This window comes from Podarcis vaucheri (genome assembly GCF_965113315.1).
Source record: "Podarcis vaucheri genome assembly, chromosome: 8".
NCBI classification, from domain to species: domain Eukaryota; kingdom Metazoa; phylum Chordata; class Lepidosauria; order Squamata; family Lacertidae; genus Podarcis; species Podarcis vaucheri.
The window spans coordinates 28,104,403-28,125,385 of record NC_138766.1 but is presented as its reverse complement, the minus strand read 5'-3'; the positions used below and the strand labels follow the sequence as shown (position 1 = coordinate 28,125,385).

At 46.5% G+C, this 20,983-nt stretch overlaps 1 protein-coding gene across 3 annotated transcripts in view; it reads left to right on the top strand.

The window, feature by feature from the left end:
* Nucleotides 1-20,983, top strand: part of IRF4 (interferon regulatory factor 4) — a 28,635-nt gene that overhangs the window by 1,729 nt on the left and 5,923 nt on the right. The window contains exons 2-8 of one of the 3 annotated variants that reach the window (XM_082234520.1): nucleotides 5,465-5,741; nucleotides 9,074-9,260; nucleotides 9,685-9,773; nucleotides 11,250-11,391; nucleotides 16,893-17,000; nucleotides 18,421-18,774; nucleotides 19,927-20,039. In XM_082234520.1, coding sequence (XP_082090646.1) covers nucleotides 5,508-5,741; nucleotides 9,074-9,260; nucleotides 9,685-9,773; nucleotides 11,250-11,391; nucleotides 16,893-17,000; nucleotides 18,421-18,774; nucleotides 19,927-20,039 — 1,227 coding nt within the window. In that variant the 5' untranslated portion in view covers nucleotides 5,465-5,507. Of the gene's footprint in view, nucleotides 1-5,394; nucleotides 5,742-9,073; nucleotides 9,261-9,684; nucleotides 9,774-11,249; nucleotides 11,392-16,889; nucleotides 17,001-18,420; nucleotides 18,775-19,926; nucleotides 20,040-20,983 lie in introns of those variants that run through there. The other 2 variants (XM_082234518.1, XM_082234519.1) reach the window with 2 other exon arrangements.

The following is a 20,983-nucleotide window of genomic DNA, read 5'->3' as shown; positions in this document are numbered from 1 at the left end:
TCACGACTGTAGCCCAGCGTACACTTACTCGAAAGTAAGCCCCACCAAGCACAGAGGGGTTTTACTTCAGAATAAATACGCCTGTACGCTGACACTGACCCTAAGCATGTTTACTCCAGAGTGAGCCACACTGAGTTCAGTGGGACTTAGCGCCTTGCAAGTATGTTTAGTTCTGCAGTTTTAGTTTCCGCAGGTTTGGTCTCCGGCACAGCCGCATGGATCTAAAAATCCCTTTAGCATAAGAAATTTGGCTCTATTATATTAAGCAAGTTTTCGAACCGCACAGAGCTTTCCTTCCGGACGGGAAAGGAAAATTATGTGCTACCCCAAAGTTTGCTGCAAGTATAGACCAATTCAGTAAGGAAAAGCCTACTACTGGTCTCTGTAGGGGACAATTTCTCTTCTGACGCTGCAGTCTTTCAGAAGTGCTTTAAAAAAAAATCAACTTGGTGATGCCTTAGAGGGGAACAGTTGTGATTGGTCATCGCGAGCTTCCCTGGACCAGAGCTGCTTTCTGGCCCAGGAAAACGCACGAGAACAAATTTAAAAATTATTTTGTTTTTATTTATTAGATTTATATGCCTCCCTTCGTCCTAAGAGCTCACCTCGGAGGTGGTAGGAGGTTTTTGTCTTTGCTAGGACAGACTTCGACGCTGCTGCCCGATCTTAATGGAGATCAAGTGATTCCAGAACTGTCCTTTGATTCTCAGACTCTGCATTTAAGACCCTGGTAACTTTGAGGACCTTCCTATTTACTCTCATATCAAGCTAATCATGCTCTTTAGGTCAGCAGCAGCAGTGGTGGGTGGGTAAATAGTATTCGAATATATCTATATTTCGCTTGATTGCTTTAGATGATTAAGACATCGGTAGGGGTCTCGCGCAGCTGGAAGAGTGGAAAATTTGTTGGAAGGGGCGCTGTCCCTCCAGCCCCCAGACCCATTCGCATATGGGTGAGCTGCCATATAGGGTGGGTGAACCCTAGAGGAAGGTAACTGAAGCCATTGTTGGGAGAAGCTATAGGCAACGTAAGTTACGGTGATATGGAGGCAGGCAGGCAAGTATTCATTTAGCTATCCTCTCCTAAAGCTAGATAGAGCCTCCAGGATCAGAGGCAGTGTATCTGGCTGCAAGAGGGCGAGCAGCAGGGGAGGTTTCTAGGAAGTTGGCTTATACCGAGTCAGACCAGTAGTCCATCTAACTCACTGGGGCACGATCCGGATGTTGCTGGACTCCAGCTCCCAATAGCACAAGTCACAGGGTCTCAGGATTGCAGCGTTGGGAGGGACCCCGAGCGAGGATCATCTAGTCCAACCCGCAGGCACATTTCACCCCGAGTGGGGCTCAAACCCACAACCCCTGAGATGAAGAGTCTCAGTGCTCTACCAACCGGAGGAAGATCCCTCCTCCTCTCCTCACTGTTTTAGGCAGGGTCCTTTTGCATCTTACCAGGGGATTCGAACTGGTAATCATGCATTACTGGGGGGTTGGACTAGATGACCCCTAGGTCCCTTCCAACTCTACAATTCTGTGATTCTTCACACTCTTCCACTGATCTGTGGCCCTTTCCTCGTTGCATTCATGCCTCCCTTTTGTGCTTCCTGCAAGTGTGTGGATAGCTGCTGTGGGAGGCAGGATACCGTGCCGACTTTGGGTCTGATCCTGCACGGCTTACTCTCAGGTTCTACTCTCTTTACGCATAGCAGATGGGTGCAGTCGAATGACCCCCCAAGTCTTCTGAGAAACGTACTAAAAAGGTGTGTTGGGTGTGTTGGTTCACAGGAGGCAGCCATGTAGACCGCAGCCTCCTGGGCCACGACAGGACGAGCAACAGAAGTGACTGGGACAGCTCAGTCGTTAGAGCACTGAACTCTCAATCTCACGGTCCTGGGTTCGAGTTCGGAAAGATTCCTGCATTTGCAAGGGGCTGGACTAGATATCCCTCTGGGGTCGCTTCCCAACTCCACAATTCTGTGATTCTAAGGTTGAAAGGGGAACGGGAGCAGTTTAAGGCTTGACTACGACTTCAGGTCGAGTACAAACTTTGCCCGCAGCACAAGAGAACCAAAGTATATTCTGAGACCAATCGAGGCAGCTGTTGAATTTCAACTTTTTTTTTTGCCAGCCTTGAAGAGGAGACGGAAAAAGGACCCCCCCCCCGCGAATTTGGGGACTCGGGTTCTCTGAAAGCAGAATGTGGGTTGTGCAAAGCTCAAGGAAGCATGCGAGGGAGGGAGAAAGTAGATGCGGGTTTCGGTCATCTCGTGGGAATGGCCACCGTTTGGAGAGGGAAAGCAAACAGTTCATAGAATCATGGAAGAGTTGGAAGGGACCTCAAGGGCCATCTAGCCCAACCCCCTTGCAATGCAGGAATAAAGAGCAGGTGATTCTTGTTTGGGGGATGGGGTGCGGGGCGCAGCAAGCGCCAGGTCTCCCGGGAAAAGGGCCTGGCGAATGAAAGAAGCGGGAGACCAGATGATACTTAGCGCATAACTAGCCCTGTAGCTCATATGCATTTCAACCTACGAGATTTTAGTTTATAGAAGGGCATGAACCCCTGTCCAGGCACTTTGCCGGGAGCTTCCCGTCGAAATTTCGACGGAAGGCGGGAGGACAAGAGCAGGAGGGAAGGGAGAGCGAGAGCAAGTGATGGATGTGCGCAAATACAATCCTGCCTCCGCCGGGGGTCTATGATTACCCATTTATTCCAATTCAATGAATGCCTCTGCTTAATAGAATACATTCACTTTTACTATACATTCTATATTCCCTTTTTAAACTTCAACCACCTCTGCTTCCCTATGGGAAGGCAGCATCCACCCGTTGGTAATAATATTTATTTGCATGTAGATAAGGAAATGTAGCCGCCGATCTCTGTAAGGCATTGCACCCTCCACCAGCAGTGCAGTTCCAGAAGGAAGCCCCATTGAGTCCAATGGCACTGAAAGTGAGTCTGGGGTTGTGCCTTGCCTTGTATAAGTCTCCTGCGGCCCACACGTAAGCATTGCGGTGTGCGCAGCGTTTATTTATAGTGCTTAGCTTCGTGGTTCAGTAAGTATGCTTGTGTTTTGGTGTAAATAATGTTTATATACATACCGATCGTCTTTTTTTGGGGGGGGATGTGCATGTGTGGCTTTTCAAAGCACTTTCTCTGCCACTGACAAGGCTTTGCTTCGGTAATCGCCCTTTGGGATATTCGTTAGTGTAGAATTTATGCAGGTGTGCTTGTTTACCGTTGATCTCTATGGGTGAAAACCTGCTTTGGGGTGGGACGACCTCGTTGCTTAAGGGCAGTAGCAAAGGCTTGATGTCTTCAATCGCAGCACCAGAATTTCCGCAGATCCTGCCTTGAGTGGTTACATAATACCCACAATGTATTTCATTGTCGAAACAACTCCCATCGATTTTCAGCGTGTTTGGAAGATGTCCGGCAGTAGCAGCCTAGCCGCGCGATCCTCTTACCACTGGGTAGCTCCGTTTGGCTAGAGCATGGTGCTGATAATACCAAAATCGCGGGTAAGGGACAGCTGCATATTCCTCCATCGCAGGGGTTTGGGCTAGATGATCCCCAAGGTCCCTTCCAACTCTTGGATTCTAGATTTACTCTCAAGCCCCGCGAACATAGCTGTCAACTTTCCCCTTTTTAAAGGGAAATTCCCTTATTCCGAATAGGATTCCTCGCAAGAAAAGGGAAAAGTTGACAGCTATGCCCCCGAAACTCGAAGACACTGACTCGCAGGCTGCACACATTTACTAGGGAGCTGTTTAAACAAACCCTGCGCGCGACTTAATGCCGAATAAATAGGCACAGGATTGCGCTGGAGCAGGCCGATCCTATGCACGTTTACTCGGAAATCACGCCCCCAAGGGGGCGCCAGTGGCCTCGCACCCCGTGGGCGCCCACAGCATTGCGCTGAGTGCTTTAGAAGCTTTTGACTGCTTCCAAGTCGGCGAGGGGCCAAATGGTACTGTTTGAGCGCAGCTGCGCCAACGCGCGCCGCGATCCTCGCCGGGGCACCTTTTCCTGGGGCTGGCCCGAGAAAACGCGCTCGAGAGCCGCCGCGGCGGAGGCGGCGCGTCTGGCCACTGGCGCAGCGCCATCCCCCGCGTCCTGGATCGGCGGGCGCCCCTCGTGCCGCGCGGGCGGGAGTCCCGCCGAGCCGGGGCGGCCGCGGGTTTGTGAGGCAGCGCTTCAGGGGCGGCTGAGAGGAAACGTGTCACGAGGGCGAAGCGGCTGCTCGGCCTTCTCTGGGCCGGGGCGCGCGGGCGGGAATGACGGCAACAGGGCCAGCCGCGTTGGCGAGCGAAGGTGAGGAGTTTCCTGCGGAGAGTCCGCGGCGTGGGTGGGAAAGCGAAGGGGGAAAGGCCTGGGGGGGGGGGGGTTGAACAGAGAGAGAGAGGAAGGAGGGAGGGAGAGAGAGAGAGAGAGAAGGACGGCGGCCGGGGAGAGAGTGGAAGGGGCTTCGGTGAGTATGAGCAGTGGCGTAGCGTGGGTTGACAGCACCCGGGGCAAGGCAAGTAATTTGCGCCTCCTAACCCTAAGCCCCAGATGTTGCGCCCGGTGCGGCCGGCCCCCCCTGCACCCCCCACGCTACGCCACTGAGGATGAGGAGAGGTCCGGCTCGTGCCAGCCGCGAGGAAGCCCAGAATAGCGGAAGGAAGCGGGGACGGATGAGCGTCTGCAGGAGAGGGAAGGCGACAGGGAAGTGGGAGCTGGCTGAGGCGCGGCTTTGGGCCATGTGGGTTGCCTGTCAGGGGGGAAAAACAACACCAAAGACGGCTCTGAGGGGGGAGGAGTGCACAAAACGAAGCAGGCGCACGCAGAGAGAAAGATAATTCGGCGTGTGCTCCGAGGAAGAGCCGGTCAAGGCGAAGTGTGACCAGGAGGGCGGGAGGGGTGGGAAAACGGCTTCGGCCGGCAGGTTCTTCAGGGGCAGCAGCAGACACACCTCCCCCCCCTTTCTATGCCCCCTGTCCTTCTCTCCTGGTGGGGAGGGCGGCACCATTTTGTGGCTCGCCTCAGGGGCCGCTCTGAAGTGTTTGCGAGGAGAGGAGGTGCGCGCGAGGGAGACGCGGCACAAGCAGGGGCTACTCTGTGTTGGCGCCAAACGAGCGAACGGTCTCTCTGCTTCCTCGTCAAACGGGTCTCTCTCTCTCACTCTGGATACCAGGAGCGCTAACTTGACCGTGGGCGCCGCGAAGTGTGCATGGTGGCCCTGGCACCGAAATTTGTGGCTGGGAAATTTGGTGGGTGCTTGGGAGACCGTGGTGGACACACCGGCGCCCCCGAACTTCGCTTGCCCGCTAGCAAAAGGTGGGCGTGGAGGAGAAGTCCGCGCTTCTCCCGCTAAACTTGCGGAACGGCGCGTTCTGTGGGCTAGAGAGAAAGGAGAGCCCGGAGCCGCTGAAGCGCGCGCGCGCGCGTGTCTGGCGCGTGGCGCGTGACCCTTCTCCCTCCCATCAGCAGGGGAGGCGCCGGAGCAGGCGACGTCGGCTGGGCGCGTGGCATGAACCTGGAGGGCGAGCGCGGCATCCACAGCACCAGCGAGGGCGGCGGCGGCGGGATGAGCTCGGTGAGCTGCGGCAACGGGAAACTCCGCCAGTGGCTGATCGAGCAGATTGACAGCGGCAAGTACCCGGGCCTGGTGTGGGAGAACGACGAGAAGAGCATCTTCCGCATCCCCTGGAAGCACGCGGGCAAGCAGGACTACAACCGAGAGGAGGACGCCGCTCTTTTCAAGGTAAGGGGTTGGCCCCGGTTCAGGCGCGCGCCAGATTTCGCGATCCAGTGGCTTGGATCTCAGCCAGAGGCGAAGGGGCTGTTTGCATTTCCTTGCGCAAGTTTGGCTCCAAGTCTCCCATCAGAAGCAAAGTGTACATTTACTTGGAAATGGCCCGTGCTTTTAAGTGGAACTGGTTCCAGATTTAGGGTCAGGTGCAGTTAGATGATTTAGGACCATTGGGTAACGTACATGGAATTGGCTCTTTTATCTTGTCAACAGTCTGCAAGGTAGACAAGACAGGTTTGGCTGAGGCCACTCAGAGAACTTCCTGGCTGATCTGGGGTATGAACCTAGAGCTCATTGGTCCAACTCCACCCTCTGTCCACTTTCATCCACACTGGCAAATTCCACAAAGGCGCAAGGTCCTTTAGCCTGTAACAAGTGAAAGTACATTTTCCCTAGCAGTAGAGGCTCACCTGTGACTAGTTAAAGAAATGATATTTGATGTTCCCTAAACTGTGTGTAGACTGAAGAAACCAAGAGGTAGATTGGACTCTGCCCTATTAGAATTGCTGGAGAGTGGAATTACGAGGGTCTTTTATTTTAGGGCACTTCTTTTCTCTGACTTTAAGAGAGAAATTAAATGATCACCAATCAATGATGGAACTATCTTTTCTACCCAACGAGCATCCTAGATGCTTCTGAATTAAAATGCCAGCCAAGCTGCTTTCCTGTCACACTTGAAAGAGTCCTTCCATGTTCCACAATTCCCTCTTCCTTATTTGATTAACTACCCCAAGGCGTGACTCTTTATGGCTGCAATGATGCTCTGAGTTGCACAAACTTGCATTCTGTAGACATCAATGGAACTTGTGTACAATTTTGAACAGGATTGCAGCCTTTGTCATTAAACTTCAGCAAGCACCATAATAACTGTTTAGCAAGACTTCCTTTTTAAAACTCCTTCCGTTGATTGTTATTGAATAGCATTACCTGGAGCAACACTGTTCCATTTCTGCTAAAATGAATGTAGCTAATTACTGTTAATAGTAACTCATTTTTAAAAGCATCCATTTACGCTACTGGTTGAATCCACAAGCAACGCCTTCCCTCCTTAATTACTCAGCCTTAATGTTAAACGTTGGTATGGCTTTCTTGGCTTTGTGTACTGAACTCATACTGTGACATGTCTTTTTAAAAAGCCATCTCTTGACTTGAAAATAGTTTTAAACTTTTAGCTACCTGCAGACTAGACTGGACTTGGCAGAAGTTATTTCTACCTCAGCATGATATGAAACAAGAGTTCATAACTCCTGACTAGAGTGGTACCTCGGGTTACAGCAGTGGCGTAGCGTGGGGGGTGCAGGGGGGGCGGCCGCACCGGGCGCAACATCTGGGGGTTAGGGTTAGGGGTGCAAATCCACGGGTTAGGGGGCGCAAATCCATGGGTTAGGGGGTGCACAGTTTCAGGTTAAGAACGGACCTCCGGAACGAATCAAGTACTTAACCCGAGGTACCACTGTACTTGCATCTTCAACCCCATTCCCATGCCTCTCGCACCCTCCATCTGCACCCCAGCTATCACCTTCACTCCCTTTCCCCTACCACCCTCCTCTTCACTTTTCTCAACTCTTCCGTGCACACAGAGCATTCCAGTTTCATGCTTCCTCTCTCCTATTCTACACCCCATTTGCACAGGGCTCTTTCTCTCATGTGAAGCAGCTGAAGAATGGAAGAGGGAGAAGTTTGAGTACAGCAAGAAGGGAGATACCCTGAAAGAGGAAAAAAGTGGCTGTTTTAAACAGTGGCAGAAGTTTGAGTAAAGTGGGGAGTGGATAAAAACAGAGGAAAATGGCGATTTTAAACAACAACAGTAAAGCAGGGATGGCGTGACAGTGAGGGTGGGTACAACACAAAAGATAATACCAAAAAGAAAACACAACAACAACAACATAATAATAATTTATTATTTGTACCCTGCCCATCTGGCTGGGTTTCCCCAGCCACTCTGGGCGGCTTCCACAGAAACCAAAAATACACTAAAATATCACACATTAAAAACTTCCCTGAACAGGGCTGCCTTAAGATGTCTTCTGAATGTCAGGTAGTTGTTTATCGCTTTGACATCTGATGGGAGGGCGTTCCACAGGGCGGGCGCCACTACCGAGAGCCTTTCCAAACTCCCTTCTTACTGTACTCAAATATTGCTTTAAAATGCCAGTGTGATGTAGTGGTTAAGAGCGGTAGTCTCGTAATCTGGTGAACCAGGTTCGCGTCCCCGCTCCTCCACATGCAGCTGCTGGGTGACCTTGGGCTAGTCACACTTCCCTGAAGTCTCTCAGCCCCACTCACCTCACAGAGTGTTTGTTGTGGGGGAGGAAGGGAAAGGAGATTGTTAGCCGCTGTGAGACTCCTTAAGGTAGTGATAAAGCGGGATATCAAATCCAAACTTTTCTCCTCTTCATCTTCTTCTACTTCCTCCCCCACATTGTCTTCCTCCCCGACCCGCTTGCTCTGCTCAAACTTTTGCCATTCTTTAAAATCACTACTTTGTTCCTCTCAGTGTTCCTCCATCCATGCTTTACTGAAACTTCTGCTGTTGTTTAAAGCACCCACCTTTCCTTACTTTCAGTGTCTCTCCTTTCATGCTGTACTCAAAGTTCTCCGTCTTCCATTCCTCAGTTGCCTCAGGCGAGAGAGATAAAGGACACGGATTCCTCAAATATTCCAAAGTATCTTTATACAATGCCACTGTTTAAAATTGCTTTCCCCCCTCTCAGTGTCCCTCCAAGCTATCCCACCATGACCTCATGCAAATTCAGAATTGTGATGCAGCACTACAGACCCTTCAACGGATTACATTTTTATTATATAAAAATCACACACACACACATTTTATACCCTATTGTTCTAAGCTGCCCTGTGCTCCATACTGGAGGAACGGTGGGACAGAAACTATCTAATTCATAAATGAAGAAATAAAACATGTTGTGGCTACTCCATGCTGTTTTGCAGTGAACTAAAATAGCACAGGGCCTTTGCGAATGGCACAGGGTCTATATACTTCCTGCAGAACTGAAGTATCTACTATGAATCTAGAATGATATCTAGTTCTTTTACTGCAGTCTTCTCTGCTGGGTCCTGATAAATTGCACTGTGTTGGGAATTTGGTTTGTAGCTGAACTATGCCTAGGCAAGTGAAAATCCTATAGTGACGGGGAAAGCTAATGATGGTCCCATCAGAGAACTTCCAAGATGAACACACGTATCGTGCTATTTATATTGTTGAGTATAGGTATGTTTAAAGGAGTTTTTAAAAACAAGATGTTAACCACCACCAATATTTCCAGGCTTGGGCTCTGTTTAAAGGAAAGTTCAGAGAAGGTATTGATAAGCCAGATCCCCCCACCTGGAAAACAAGACTGCGGTGTGCTTTGAACAAGAGCAATGACTTTGAAGAACTCGTTGAAAGAAGCCAGCTGGATATATCAGACCCCTATAAAGTGTACAGAATAGTACCAGAAGGAGCAAAGAAAGGTAAGCTTGCATTATACAAAACAATCCCATTTATTGAGATGGTGCTGGGGTAGGGTGGGGATATACAACAGCACTATAATTACTTTAAGCAATGAAGTTTGGTGAATTAAAAATCTAATGCTTGTTTATATAGGTTTACAATAGAAGCACCTAGGGTTCAAATAACTGATGCATTTCTGCCTGATTCTGTAAGCAAATAAATTATACAATTCAGGTGATTTGCATGTATGTTGTCTTTTATCCTGATAAAGTTTTCCAGTGACAGACTTCTAGATTTATCCCTTATCAGTAAAGCATACCAACAAACTTCATGGCTATGAAGTAGACCGAAGCAATAACAATGTCATTTTTAATGTGCAAGCTACTTTTCTCACAAGGTTCTTCAAGATACACATGCGTAAATCTTCCTGTTTTATATACACAGGAGCAAAACAGCTTAGCATGGAAGATCCCCAAATGATTATGAATAATACTTACACCATGAACTCATCTTACTCTGCACTACCACCTCAGGTATGTATAAATACATACATATATATATATATATATATATATATATATATATATATATATAATGGATGTATTTTAGCTTTGATGTCAAATGATGAAGATGTACTGATACCATTGCTGTTTCATTCCTTGATCTAGTGTTAGATTGAAAAAGAGTACCAAAGAGTACAAATACAACTTAAGGAATGTTCTCAAAGAGTTCATAGGTGTTGCTGTGATTCGGTTTGTTTGTTTTTTGAACCCATACTATTAGCTCTTATTACATTTCATATCTGTTTCATCATTTGCAGTCCAAGTATTCATCTTCATACATTTCAAATATTTACACCCCCCTGTGAATGCCATTTAAAAAAAATTAATTAACAACGCTGGCTGTGCACCAATGCATCAGTTTTGTGTGCGCTTCCTCTTCCAAGGGGACCTTGGGTGCTGTATCTTCATTATTTGCAGGGGAGAACCTAAGGATTGGTGGTGAAACACATCTTTTGTGTGCATAGAGTCCCATGTTCTGCCCCCTGGCACCTGTACTCAAATAATCTCTGGTAGCAGGCTTTGGAGAGAACACTGTGCAAGACTCTGGAGAGCATTTTGTGTTTGGACATTTTGATGATGGGATGTAGAAATGAGGATGGGTGGGAAAGCTGAAGATTCTGTCTGCAATTGACTATAACTTATATGGGGACACGGGTGGCGCTGTGGGTTAAACCACAGAGCCTAGGACTTGCCAATCAGAAAGTTGGTGGATCGAATCCCCATGACGGGGTGACATCCCTTTGCTCGGTCCCCGCTCCTGCCAACCTAGCAGTTTGAAAGCACATCAGAGTGCAAGTAGATAAATAGGTATCGCTCCGGCGGGAAGGTAAATGGCATTTCCGTGTGCTGTTCTGGTTCACCAGAAGCGGCTTAGTCATGTTGGCCACATGACCCGGAAGCTGTACGCCAGCTCTCTTGGCCAGTAAAGCGAGATGAGTGCCACACCCCCAGAGTCGTCCGCGACTGGACCTAATGGTCAGGGGTCCCTTTACTTTAAAACCATTATGTGATGTGTGGGAGACCGCAGACTGACCCTGCACACTTTATTCATGGCTAAGTAACTGGTTTGACAGCACTGGAAGGACCACACAGCTGCTTTGAGAGCTCATTGGTTGGAGGACCTTTCTTCTCCTGCAGCATATGAGAACATTACTTTTGTCTGAAGTTGTAAGGATCATAACTATTCTGAGATCTTGGACCCCTACTCAGAGCTGTTTGCCTGACTTGCATGCCATATCTGTCAATGCCTCTCCCATCCTCTTTTGTTATTTTGTATTATTGGTTTTGGCCACACATACCTGCTTTTTGCAAAATTGCATTGTGAATTGACATACTTTGCTTATGTGTTTTCTTTCTTCTTCTTAGAACTGTGATGGAAAACCTTTTTTAAAAAAATGCATTAAAAAAAACACCACCACATCATGTAATATTTTGTTAAACATGCAGGTGCCAAGCTACATGGTGTCTCATGACCGTAATTGGAGGGACTATATGCCGGAGCAGTCACACCCCGATATCTCCTACCAGTGTGCAAGTGTTCCTTTTGCAGCTCGCAACCACCATTGGCAAAGCCCAGCATGTCAGAACGGTAAGAAGATTCCAGTGTTTTCAGACAGAGCTGTATCTGGTGGTTATTTAAATTGCGAAAGAAGTTGTAGTTCCTGACCCAGTGGCTGTGTCCATGTGGTTGTGAATAAGGTGTAAAGTGGATTTCCTCATTCATTTCATTAGAAGACACTGCTCAGTATATCCAGCACTTTGTGTATGTAAACATCCCCTCTTCATTGAAATGAATGGGGAAACCTTGGGAAGTGGGAAAACTCTATATGTGCATTCCACTGTTGGAAGAAAGTACAATGGTATGAATGAGATTAGGCAGCCAAAAGTAAGGACTTTAAAACCTCATTTAAGGGATAGGCAAGCACTTGCAAGATCCCTCTCACTGAAATCAATTGGACTTGCAGAAGTGGTTAACTTTGGAGCATGTTCTAAGGTTACATTACAATGAGCACTCAGTATAAGAAAATGGTGCAATCTCCACAGGAGTGTGGAGTGCTTTTACTTTGAATATTCAGAATAATGAACGAGGCAAAGTAGGTAAGTCAAATGGGCCTATTTCTGATGGTGCACATAATGAAAGCTTTTCAGTGTTGACAAAACTGATGTTATTCTGCTGCATAAGAGCCAACCCCTAGGGGTTGAGGTCTTTTTGACTCCCCAAAATAAAATATTTGAGGAGGCCAGGGCCCTCCAAATTTCATGTGCATTGCCATTCAAATGGTGTGTGTAACCACATCATGTGATCAATTATGTAGGGCTGGGCTTACCTGCATCCTCCTGTATTTTAGCCAGGTTGGCACCCCTGTTCTGCAGAGTGGGGTCACCAACATGGTGCATGCAAGCACACATGTGCCTGCCAAAGCTTTTCCTGGTGCCCACAGTAACCCCTCCTCACACCACACCCATTGTAGTCTGGCCTGAAAGAAGAAGAAGAAGAGTTTGGATTTGATATCCCGCTTTATCACTACCCAAAGGAGTCTCAAAGCGGCTAACACCCTCCTTTCCCTTCCTCCCCCACAACAAACACTCTGTGAGGTGAGTGGGGCTGAGAGACTTCAGAGTAGTGTGACTGGCCCAAGGTCACCCAGCAGCTGCATGTGGAGGAGCGGAGACGCGAACCCGGTTCCCCAGATTACGAGACTACCGCTCTTAACCACTACACCACACTGGCTCTCTCAGAAAAGACTTCTTTCTTTTCTGTTGCAACCCAAAAAAAAATCACCCTCCCCTCCTGCAATTAGTTTTTTTAAAAATAAAATACTATGATAGAAGGCTTTCCCCAAGCCTAATTGCCTGTGTGTGTGTGTGTGTGTGTGTGTGTGTGTGTGAGAGAGAGAGAGAGAGAGAGAGAGAGAGAGAGAGAGAACTTCCTGGAGTGGGTTAACCAGTTCCTGCTCAGCCACACTCTCCAGGAAGATGACGCCCCTCCCCTTGCCAAAAACAAATTAAACTTGAAAAAAGGCTGAAACACTGTTCCCTGTTGGAGGGCAGATGGGGTTGAGAATGGATGATTGTGGGGCATGTATATTTGCATGGCTATGGAGTGTGCATAGAATCATAGAACTGTGGAGCTGGAAGGGACCGTGAGGGTCATCTAGTCCAACCCCCTGCAATGCTGGAATCTTTTGCCCAGCGTCAGGCTCGAACCCATGGCCCTGAGGTTAAGAATTTCATGCTGTACCAAATGAACCCTGCCAGCTGCCTGTGTGGTTGCAGTGCCGTGCCAATGCCTATTACTCAGGTTTCCAAAATTGGCAATCGCTGCTCCAAGTGCTTCATAAACATGGAATGTGTTCAGTGAAGCCTGTCAAATAAAAGCATATTGCTTTATTAATTTTTGGCTTCCCTCTTTCACCTACTAGCTCGTGAGCGAATCTGGCTGATTTCAACGCAATACAAAGATACATTATAAATGAACGGATATTTAAGGCACAATGATACACCCCAAGTCAACCACTTCTCTAAGTCCTATTGATTTCTGTGGTAGAGTTTATCACTGAGATGCTTTTGCATCTCTTTCAATCCTTTTTTTTTTATAAAATTTTTTATTGGGTTTTCACATTTTATATAGACAAAGACAAAAACACGAAAAACATAAAAACAAACAAACAGAAAAATAAAACAACAAACATATATAGTTTCCAAAAAAAAAGAAAACTTATTTTCTAACCCTGGTCATTGACTTCCCCCCACCCCCTCCCTTGCATCCCTATTCCCAAATTTGTATCAGCAAATTGGCATTTCCTTTTCCATCTTAATATTAGTCCTTTATATATTTAAAAAAAGCAAAATTAAATTTATTCTAAGTTGGACCTCAGTTCCCTTCCAACGATTTCCCATTTTGTCTTAAATAATAATCTTGTTAGCTAAATCCCATAGTCTTAAGTGTTGTTGAAACTAGATTCTTCCCTCCCTCCCTTCCCCGGTTTGTGTCCCTTCCGAAAACATGTCCAAAATAGCAATTATTAGCCCGGATTCCTCACGTCCGAGGCTCTCAAATCTCTTTCAGTCCCTCTCCGCCGGCCTAGTTGGCAATCCTTTATGTCGGTCTTCACGTCTCGAAAGAGTTCTTTCACAGTCAGTCCAAAATCTCTTCCCATATTTGCAAGCAACTGCTGAGGAATTTCCACAAGGCATGAATTTTGAACGTAATCAAAGTCAGAGTCTATGTGGAGGCCCCAATTATATTTCTTTATTTTAAATTCCTTGATTTCATAAATTCCCAGGGCCTCCACTTTCATCTTCTGGATCTTTCGTAGATTTGTAGTAGGTTCAGTCCAATAGTCTCCTTGTTTATATTCCACAGATGTCAGCTTCTGGACAATATTTTCCCATTTCAGTTCTTCTCTTTCTTGTTTTGTCTTCTCCTCTTCTTTGGTTATCATTTCCGGCTCAGCTGTGGATTCTTTCTCAGCCAGGTTCTCATTACATTGAACAGAACTACTTGTTTCAGGATTCAAGGTCATCAATTGTTCACTCATAGCCGTAGTCTGTTCCTGTAAGATTCCAACCAAATAAAACATCCTTTCGATTTCTCCCAGTATCTTTCCATCCACAGCCATTGTAATTCCACAGATTTCCCCCTAGAGGGAATCTGGTTACTTAGTGTTCTTTTCTCCAACAGTCCTCTGTCTTATTATTGATTCTTTGTTTCCAACAATTTTAGTTCAATTGTAACTCCTTTTAATCCAGAGGGGTCTTAAGTAGCAATTTTTCTACTATTAACAGTCCGTTTGACAGCTTTGACAGCTGTCAAACTCTGCTCTTCTTATACAAGCTCCAAAGTAGGACACTCCCGGGCCCGGGAGGGGGGGTTGTTTACAACAGAAATATACCCCTTCCAACACTCCTCTCTCCTGCTCAAAAAAAATTCCTTTTCCAAATCTTGGAAGTTACTGTCTTTTTAAACTCACCCTTTACAGGGTAGGCACTCCAGCTTAGTTCTTTTATCGTTGCTCTGGATCGTCTGCAAGGGGGGGGGTGCGGACTTCCTTTTAACACATCCCCCGATCGTCTCAAATTCAATAGGTGAAATTCTTAGAATCCAAATTCAATTAACTCACGGGTTCTTTTTCTCAGCCGAATTTCAAGGAAGGAAGTCAGCGCTCTCCGGTCATGGCTCGCGGCTTCGCTCAGCAGAGGTAGCGATGGACTCTTGGTGCCACGCCACCCCCCCGTATCCCCTCCGCAGCCTTTAAAAAGGCTCTTTGCGAATCAGGGGGGGCGCTTAAGGCACCCACCGAGTCTTCAGTCCGCAGGCTTCCGTGCCTGCGGTTTTAAGGGTCCCCGTGTCGCCGGCACGGCAAAGACCCGTCCCCCGCTGAGCCGATTCCCTCCGGAGCTCGGAGGGAATCCGCCATTCCCAGATCGCGCCAACCCCGGAAGTCTGCATCTCTTTCAATCCTAACCATGAATCATTAAAGCTGAATGCCTGAAGAACCCCCTTGAGGGTTTCCTAGCTCTGTGACATCACAAAGCCAGCTGATCCTATGCAAAGCAGGTTTTAGTTTAAAACTTGCACAACCGGGCATTCTTGCTTTTCTTTTTCTTTTTCTAAGTGCTTAGCCTAAGAGGGACAAGTAGATTTGGATGCAATCTAGTGAAAGCATTCCATACTGTTTCCAATGCTGTATAAATGTTAAATCTGCCTTCACTCTAAGGCTGCAAGCCTGTGCGATGTAGTAATTAGAGGGCTGAACTAGGATCAGAGTGACCCAGGTTTAAATCCCCATTCCACCAGAAAATTTACTGGGTGATGTTGGACTAGTCACTATCTCCCAGCTTGGCCTGCCTCATAGCAGTGCTGCCAATTCCAGGGGGCCACAGGGGCCCAGACACCCACAATTTTTTTTTGCTGTGGGTACCCAGCCTCTGCCCCCTGCCCATGCCGCCTGTTGCCTTGCCTCTGGTGTTGTGGCACTGCAGCAGCGACTGGCCCTGTGCTCTGCCGCAGGGTCTCTGTTGGGGCCCATTACGGCTGCAGACATGCTTCCAGAGTGCGACTACTGCTGCAGCAGGCCCCAACAGAGGCCCTGCGACAAAGGTGCAGGCACTGGCAAAGTTGCCACTGCGGCAGCAGAGCACACATGCGCCATAACATTGCATTGCGGTACGGCATCACAGCGTCACATTATGACATCATAGCGTGCATGCGCTGGGCACCCACAGTCTGGGGCCCAAGTTGGCACCACTGCCCCATAAGGCTTTTATGAGATTAAAGTGGATAGAACCACATGTGCCACTTTGAGCACCTTGGAGGAGCGAGATACTAAACACATTTACAGTGGTACCTCGGGTTAAGTACTTAATTCATTCCAGAGGTCCGTTCTTAACCTGAAGCACCACTTTAGCTAATGGGGCCTCCTGCTGCTGCCGCGCCGCCGGAGCACGATTGCTGTTCTCATCCTGAAGCAAAGTTCATAACCCGAGGTAATATTTCTGGGTTAGCGGAGTCTGTAACCTGAAGCGTATGTAACCTGAAGTGTATGTAACCCGAGGTACCACTGTACTAGAAAATAAGCCCCTGAAGTTAATCCCAGTGCCATGCCTCTTCTGGAGTCATGCAATGGTTTAAAGCAGCCTTTCATAACCTGTGGGTCCGCAGATGTTGTTGAACTACAACTCCCATCACCCCTAGCTAGCAAGGCCAGAGCTCAGGGATGATGGGAGTTGTAGCCCAACAACATCTGGGGACCCACAGACTGAGAACTGCTGGTTTAAAGCATCCATGAGGTACCACTTAGTGTGAGGAAGTACAGAAGCACCAAGGGATCCATCTCTGCAGCCAGCAGAAGGCCCTCCTAACTCAGCCAAAACATCCAGAGTCCAGGAGAAGGGAAGCATCTGCCAAGGTTTTCGTAAACTACCTGGGAGCTCTGCTGAAAGACAGCATATAAACAAGCAAACAAAATGTGCTCAGGTCTAAATGGAAGGTGAATTTCTCAGACTGGAGGGAGAAAGCCTTCAATGGATTTTGGACTGCTTGGCAGCATAGTTTGTGAACAGAAACCTTTTTGTTTGTGAAAGCAGGTTGTCAGGTAACTGGAACCTTTTACGCTTGTGCGCCACCTGAGGCACAGACTCCTGGGATCCCAATAGAGACGAGCATAAGGTCTGGTGAAGCTCTTCCATTGTCAGGTATATAAATAATTCAACAATTGGCAAGTAGCAATGAATTCATGAGAGCCCTCTCATAACTTTCACACACACACACACACCCTTTCCCCGTGAGCTCAGATGAGAGGATAACTGTGAAATTTCCATCAATGTTTGGTTCTCTGATTTGGTTTTAAAAAATGCAAGGTGAATACAGGGTGTGCATAAATGTTGGTTGTCCACATATATATGAAGTGTGGAGAATGTTCACAGACAACATGAACAAGGAATTTTGTGCAGTGCCCAGTCAATATGCGTGGAATTTTGGGCAATGCCTAGTGAATGTGCCCGGGTTCCACATGATGTTGGAAAAAGGTGGCCAAAGTCAATTAAGGTGGTGTGTTTATTGGCCAGTCAAAGCAGGAAGCAACCAGAAAGAGCTCCTCCTCAATAGAAGTTCCTATCTGTGGAGTTCTCTCCCAAGGATGACCTGTCTACCACCAACCATGTTATTCTTTCAGTGTTAAGCAAAGGATTATCCCAGACACTTGAATATATTTTCCTCTGGTTGTTAAATATTTTATATTATTTTTGAAAACTGCTATGGAAGTTCCACTGAAGAGCCGCATATAAATATTTAAATGACCAAAATTATCCTGTCGGGGACTATGTGGATTACCCAGGCGATCAGTGAAACATATGTGGAGGTGTTGCACATCAACCAGGCATTAAAGTACAACTGATCAGTTAATTTCCCCCCAAATCATTTGGCAACGACTCATACCTTCGGCTGTAACATTCCCTGTTAATTGTTTGGTAAACTTTCTCCATGCTGTCATGTGAGTGTACATTATGACTGATGTTCATGCACAACTACTAGTCAATTCCCATTAATGTACATGTTGACAAGAATTCCGTACCACTTAAGCATTTGCACAAAGTTATTTTTAGTGGCGTGTTTGTAGATGTGTTATCTTGGTGTAAGGGTGGCTGATTTCACTAACTGTAGCTCTTGCTGCCCGTACCTACAGCACAGCAGCCATATTTATTACTTGTTCCAATGCTCCACCACCAAAAAACCCCCCCATGGAACAGCTACCTATCAGTTATCAAGTAGCCTGCCTTTTGACTTGGCCAACAAGTCATAGCTCAACTCAGTGAATCATAGGAATCACTATGCCAATATCCTCACAACCAGCATTTCCCCAGCTAATCTGCTGTGTGGCACAATCTTACACATGTTTAAGTCTCACTGTGCTTAATTTCCTAGCAAGTGTATTTAAAATTGTATATGCATTCTCAGGTTCAAAGTCTGCCACTGAAAAGTGGTCTGAAGCCACATCTCCGAGATGCTATGTGCAACTCAACCTCAATGCTTCATAGCTTCCTCGTAGACGTTACATGACATGCCATTGTCTGGTGTCCAACGGTTAACAACAATTTTGCACAAATATGCTTTCAGATTGCCGATTGCACATCTGTCTATATTACCACGAAACTCTTGTGAAAGAAGTCACTACTTCAAGTCCTGAGGGGTGCAGAATATCTCATGGCCAAAGTTATGAGGTCAGCGGGCTGGACCAAGTTCTTTTCCCTTATCCAGAAGATCACAACCAGAGGAAAATAACTGAAAAATCCTTAAGCCACCTGGAAAGGGGAGTAATACTCTGGATGACACCTGACGGACTCTATGCTAAGAGACTTTGCCAAAGCAGGATCTATTGGGATGGGCCTCTGGCATTTTGCAACGACAGGCCTAACAAATTGGAAAGGGAGCAGACATGCAAACTTTTTGATACTCAGCAGTTTTTGTCAGGTATGTATATTACAGTCATAAATGCATCCTTGTAGGTTGTGTGATGCAAGCTTCTTCGTTTGTCATAGTGGGTTTCAGAAGGAGTTTGATGCACATTCCCTCTATTTGACCATAGCATGAGCTGAAATATTACCTAATTTGCTAAAAATTTCTAATTAGCCTTCACTTGAGAAATGTAATGTCAACTCACCAGTTGTCCTACTGTCGGCTAATAATGCTCCTCACACACATTTTTTTGCCTGCTAGTCAGTGGTGTAATATTTCAGAAGGTTTCCCCCCCCCTTATCTTATCTGCATTCTTAAATGCTCCTTTAGTCTTTGGTGTCCAGGGTGCTAACACTTACAGTTGTACAGTATGTATAACTTTTAGTATGTACAACACTGGCTGCTTTGCAATAAAAATAACATTGTGCAGCTTCAGGTTTTACTTTGGTGAGATCAAATGGGCTAATATAAACACATCTGCTTAATTAGAGACTGTGATATGTGGACTGGATATAGAAACATCTGGACTGAAATAAACATTTCTTATCTCCAGCAAATTTGAAAGTGGAATATTTTAAGCAGATTATTTAGTGGTTTGTTTTTTAAAAAAACAAAATGGAAGCACCATTTTATAGATTTTCCTTTTTGGATTCCAATAGTCTTTATTATAAAATCCCCATAAACCCCCAGTGATACCATTTTGAGTGAAAAAATTATAAATTGTAACTCCGCTAAAGGCATGTGGGAGACTTGTGTCTTCTCCATACATATTTTAGAGGTTCTCCTCTAAAATCTGGGGTCTTTTCTGAAAGTCAGCTAGCTCTGGTTTATCCCAGCTTGAGGGTAAATACAGACAACCATGGCATACCTGGAAGCACTCAGTAAACTGGAAACAGTAACGTTCTGCCAAATGGAGAGAAATTTTATTATGCTTATGTACCTGATCGGAAAGATGGAGAAGTTTACCATTTTTAACATTGCTGGGTAGGATGTTGCAGATATGTACTGATTTGGATTCTAGATTTTGTTAGGTTTTTTGCCATCTTCATTGCTGCAGAATCTTTTGATCAGTAACATAGGCTGATTTTCCATGATATTTGTTTTTCTGCCATAGCTCTGAAGTTTAGTCCTACATAATAGCTTGAGTATTTTCTGTTGGCTTTCCAGAACTACAAGTATTTGCCCACCATGGGCGGCCATTGCCTAGATTCCAGATTGTGTTGTGTTTCGGTGAAGAGTTTCCAGATCCACAAAGGCAAAGAAAACAAATTACAGCCCATGTAAGTATAAATGATTTGCTTTGCTTGAAACTAGGGTCATGCAAATATATTAAAGGGGGTAAGGTAAATGCTTAAAGTGAATTAAGTTAATCCAATATATTTAAATAAGGTTGAAAAAGAGCATTGAAATGAAATGTAAGTCACCACTCTCACAGCTAGGCAGCACAGTATAACTGAAACTTCCTAAAGTACAATAATCGCCTGGAAATATGCAACACCAGTTTCTGAGTGATTCACATCTGTGATTACATTTCTGATTTAAGCTAAACGTTACAACAATTCAAATAGTCTGAAATTGGAAGTCACAGTTTGTTTCAATAAATAAACTAGACATGAACTATAAAGGGGGGGCTTTTGGCTTGCCACCAATTGTTTGTGCCGTGTTGGTGTTTTTATAGCATTCTACAAAGCTGTAATAAATGATGCTTTGAGCAAAGTGGATGAGTGGAAATCTTGCCCCCTTACTTCCATAGTGATTCCCTCCTCCCACTTACCTCGTGCTCCCTGCATTTTGTGTTCTTATAGCCAACGCCTTTCATCCTCCTTTATTTAGGGCTATTTAGCCTATAATTGGATAGGGATGCGGGTGGCGCTGTGGGTTAAACGACAGAGCCTAGGACTTGCCGATCAGAAGGTCAGCAGTTCGAATCCCCGCAACGGGGTGAGCTCCCGTTGCTCGGTCCCAGCTCCTGCCAACCTGACAGTTCAAAAGCACCTCAAAGTGCAAGTAGATAAATAGGTACCACTCTGACGGGAAGGTAAATGGCATTTCTGTGCGCTGCTCTGGTTCACCAGAAGTGGTTTGGTCATGCTGGCCACATGACCCGGAAGCTGTACGCCGGCTCCCTTGGCCAATAAAGCGAGATGAGCGCTGCAACCCCAGAGTCATCCGCAACTGGACCTAATGGTCAGGGGTCCCTTTACCTTTTATTAGCCTATAATTC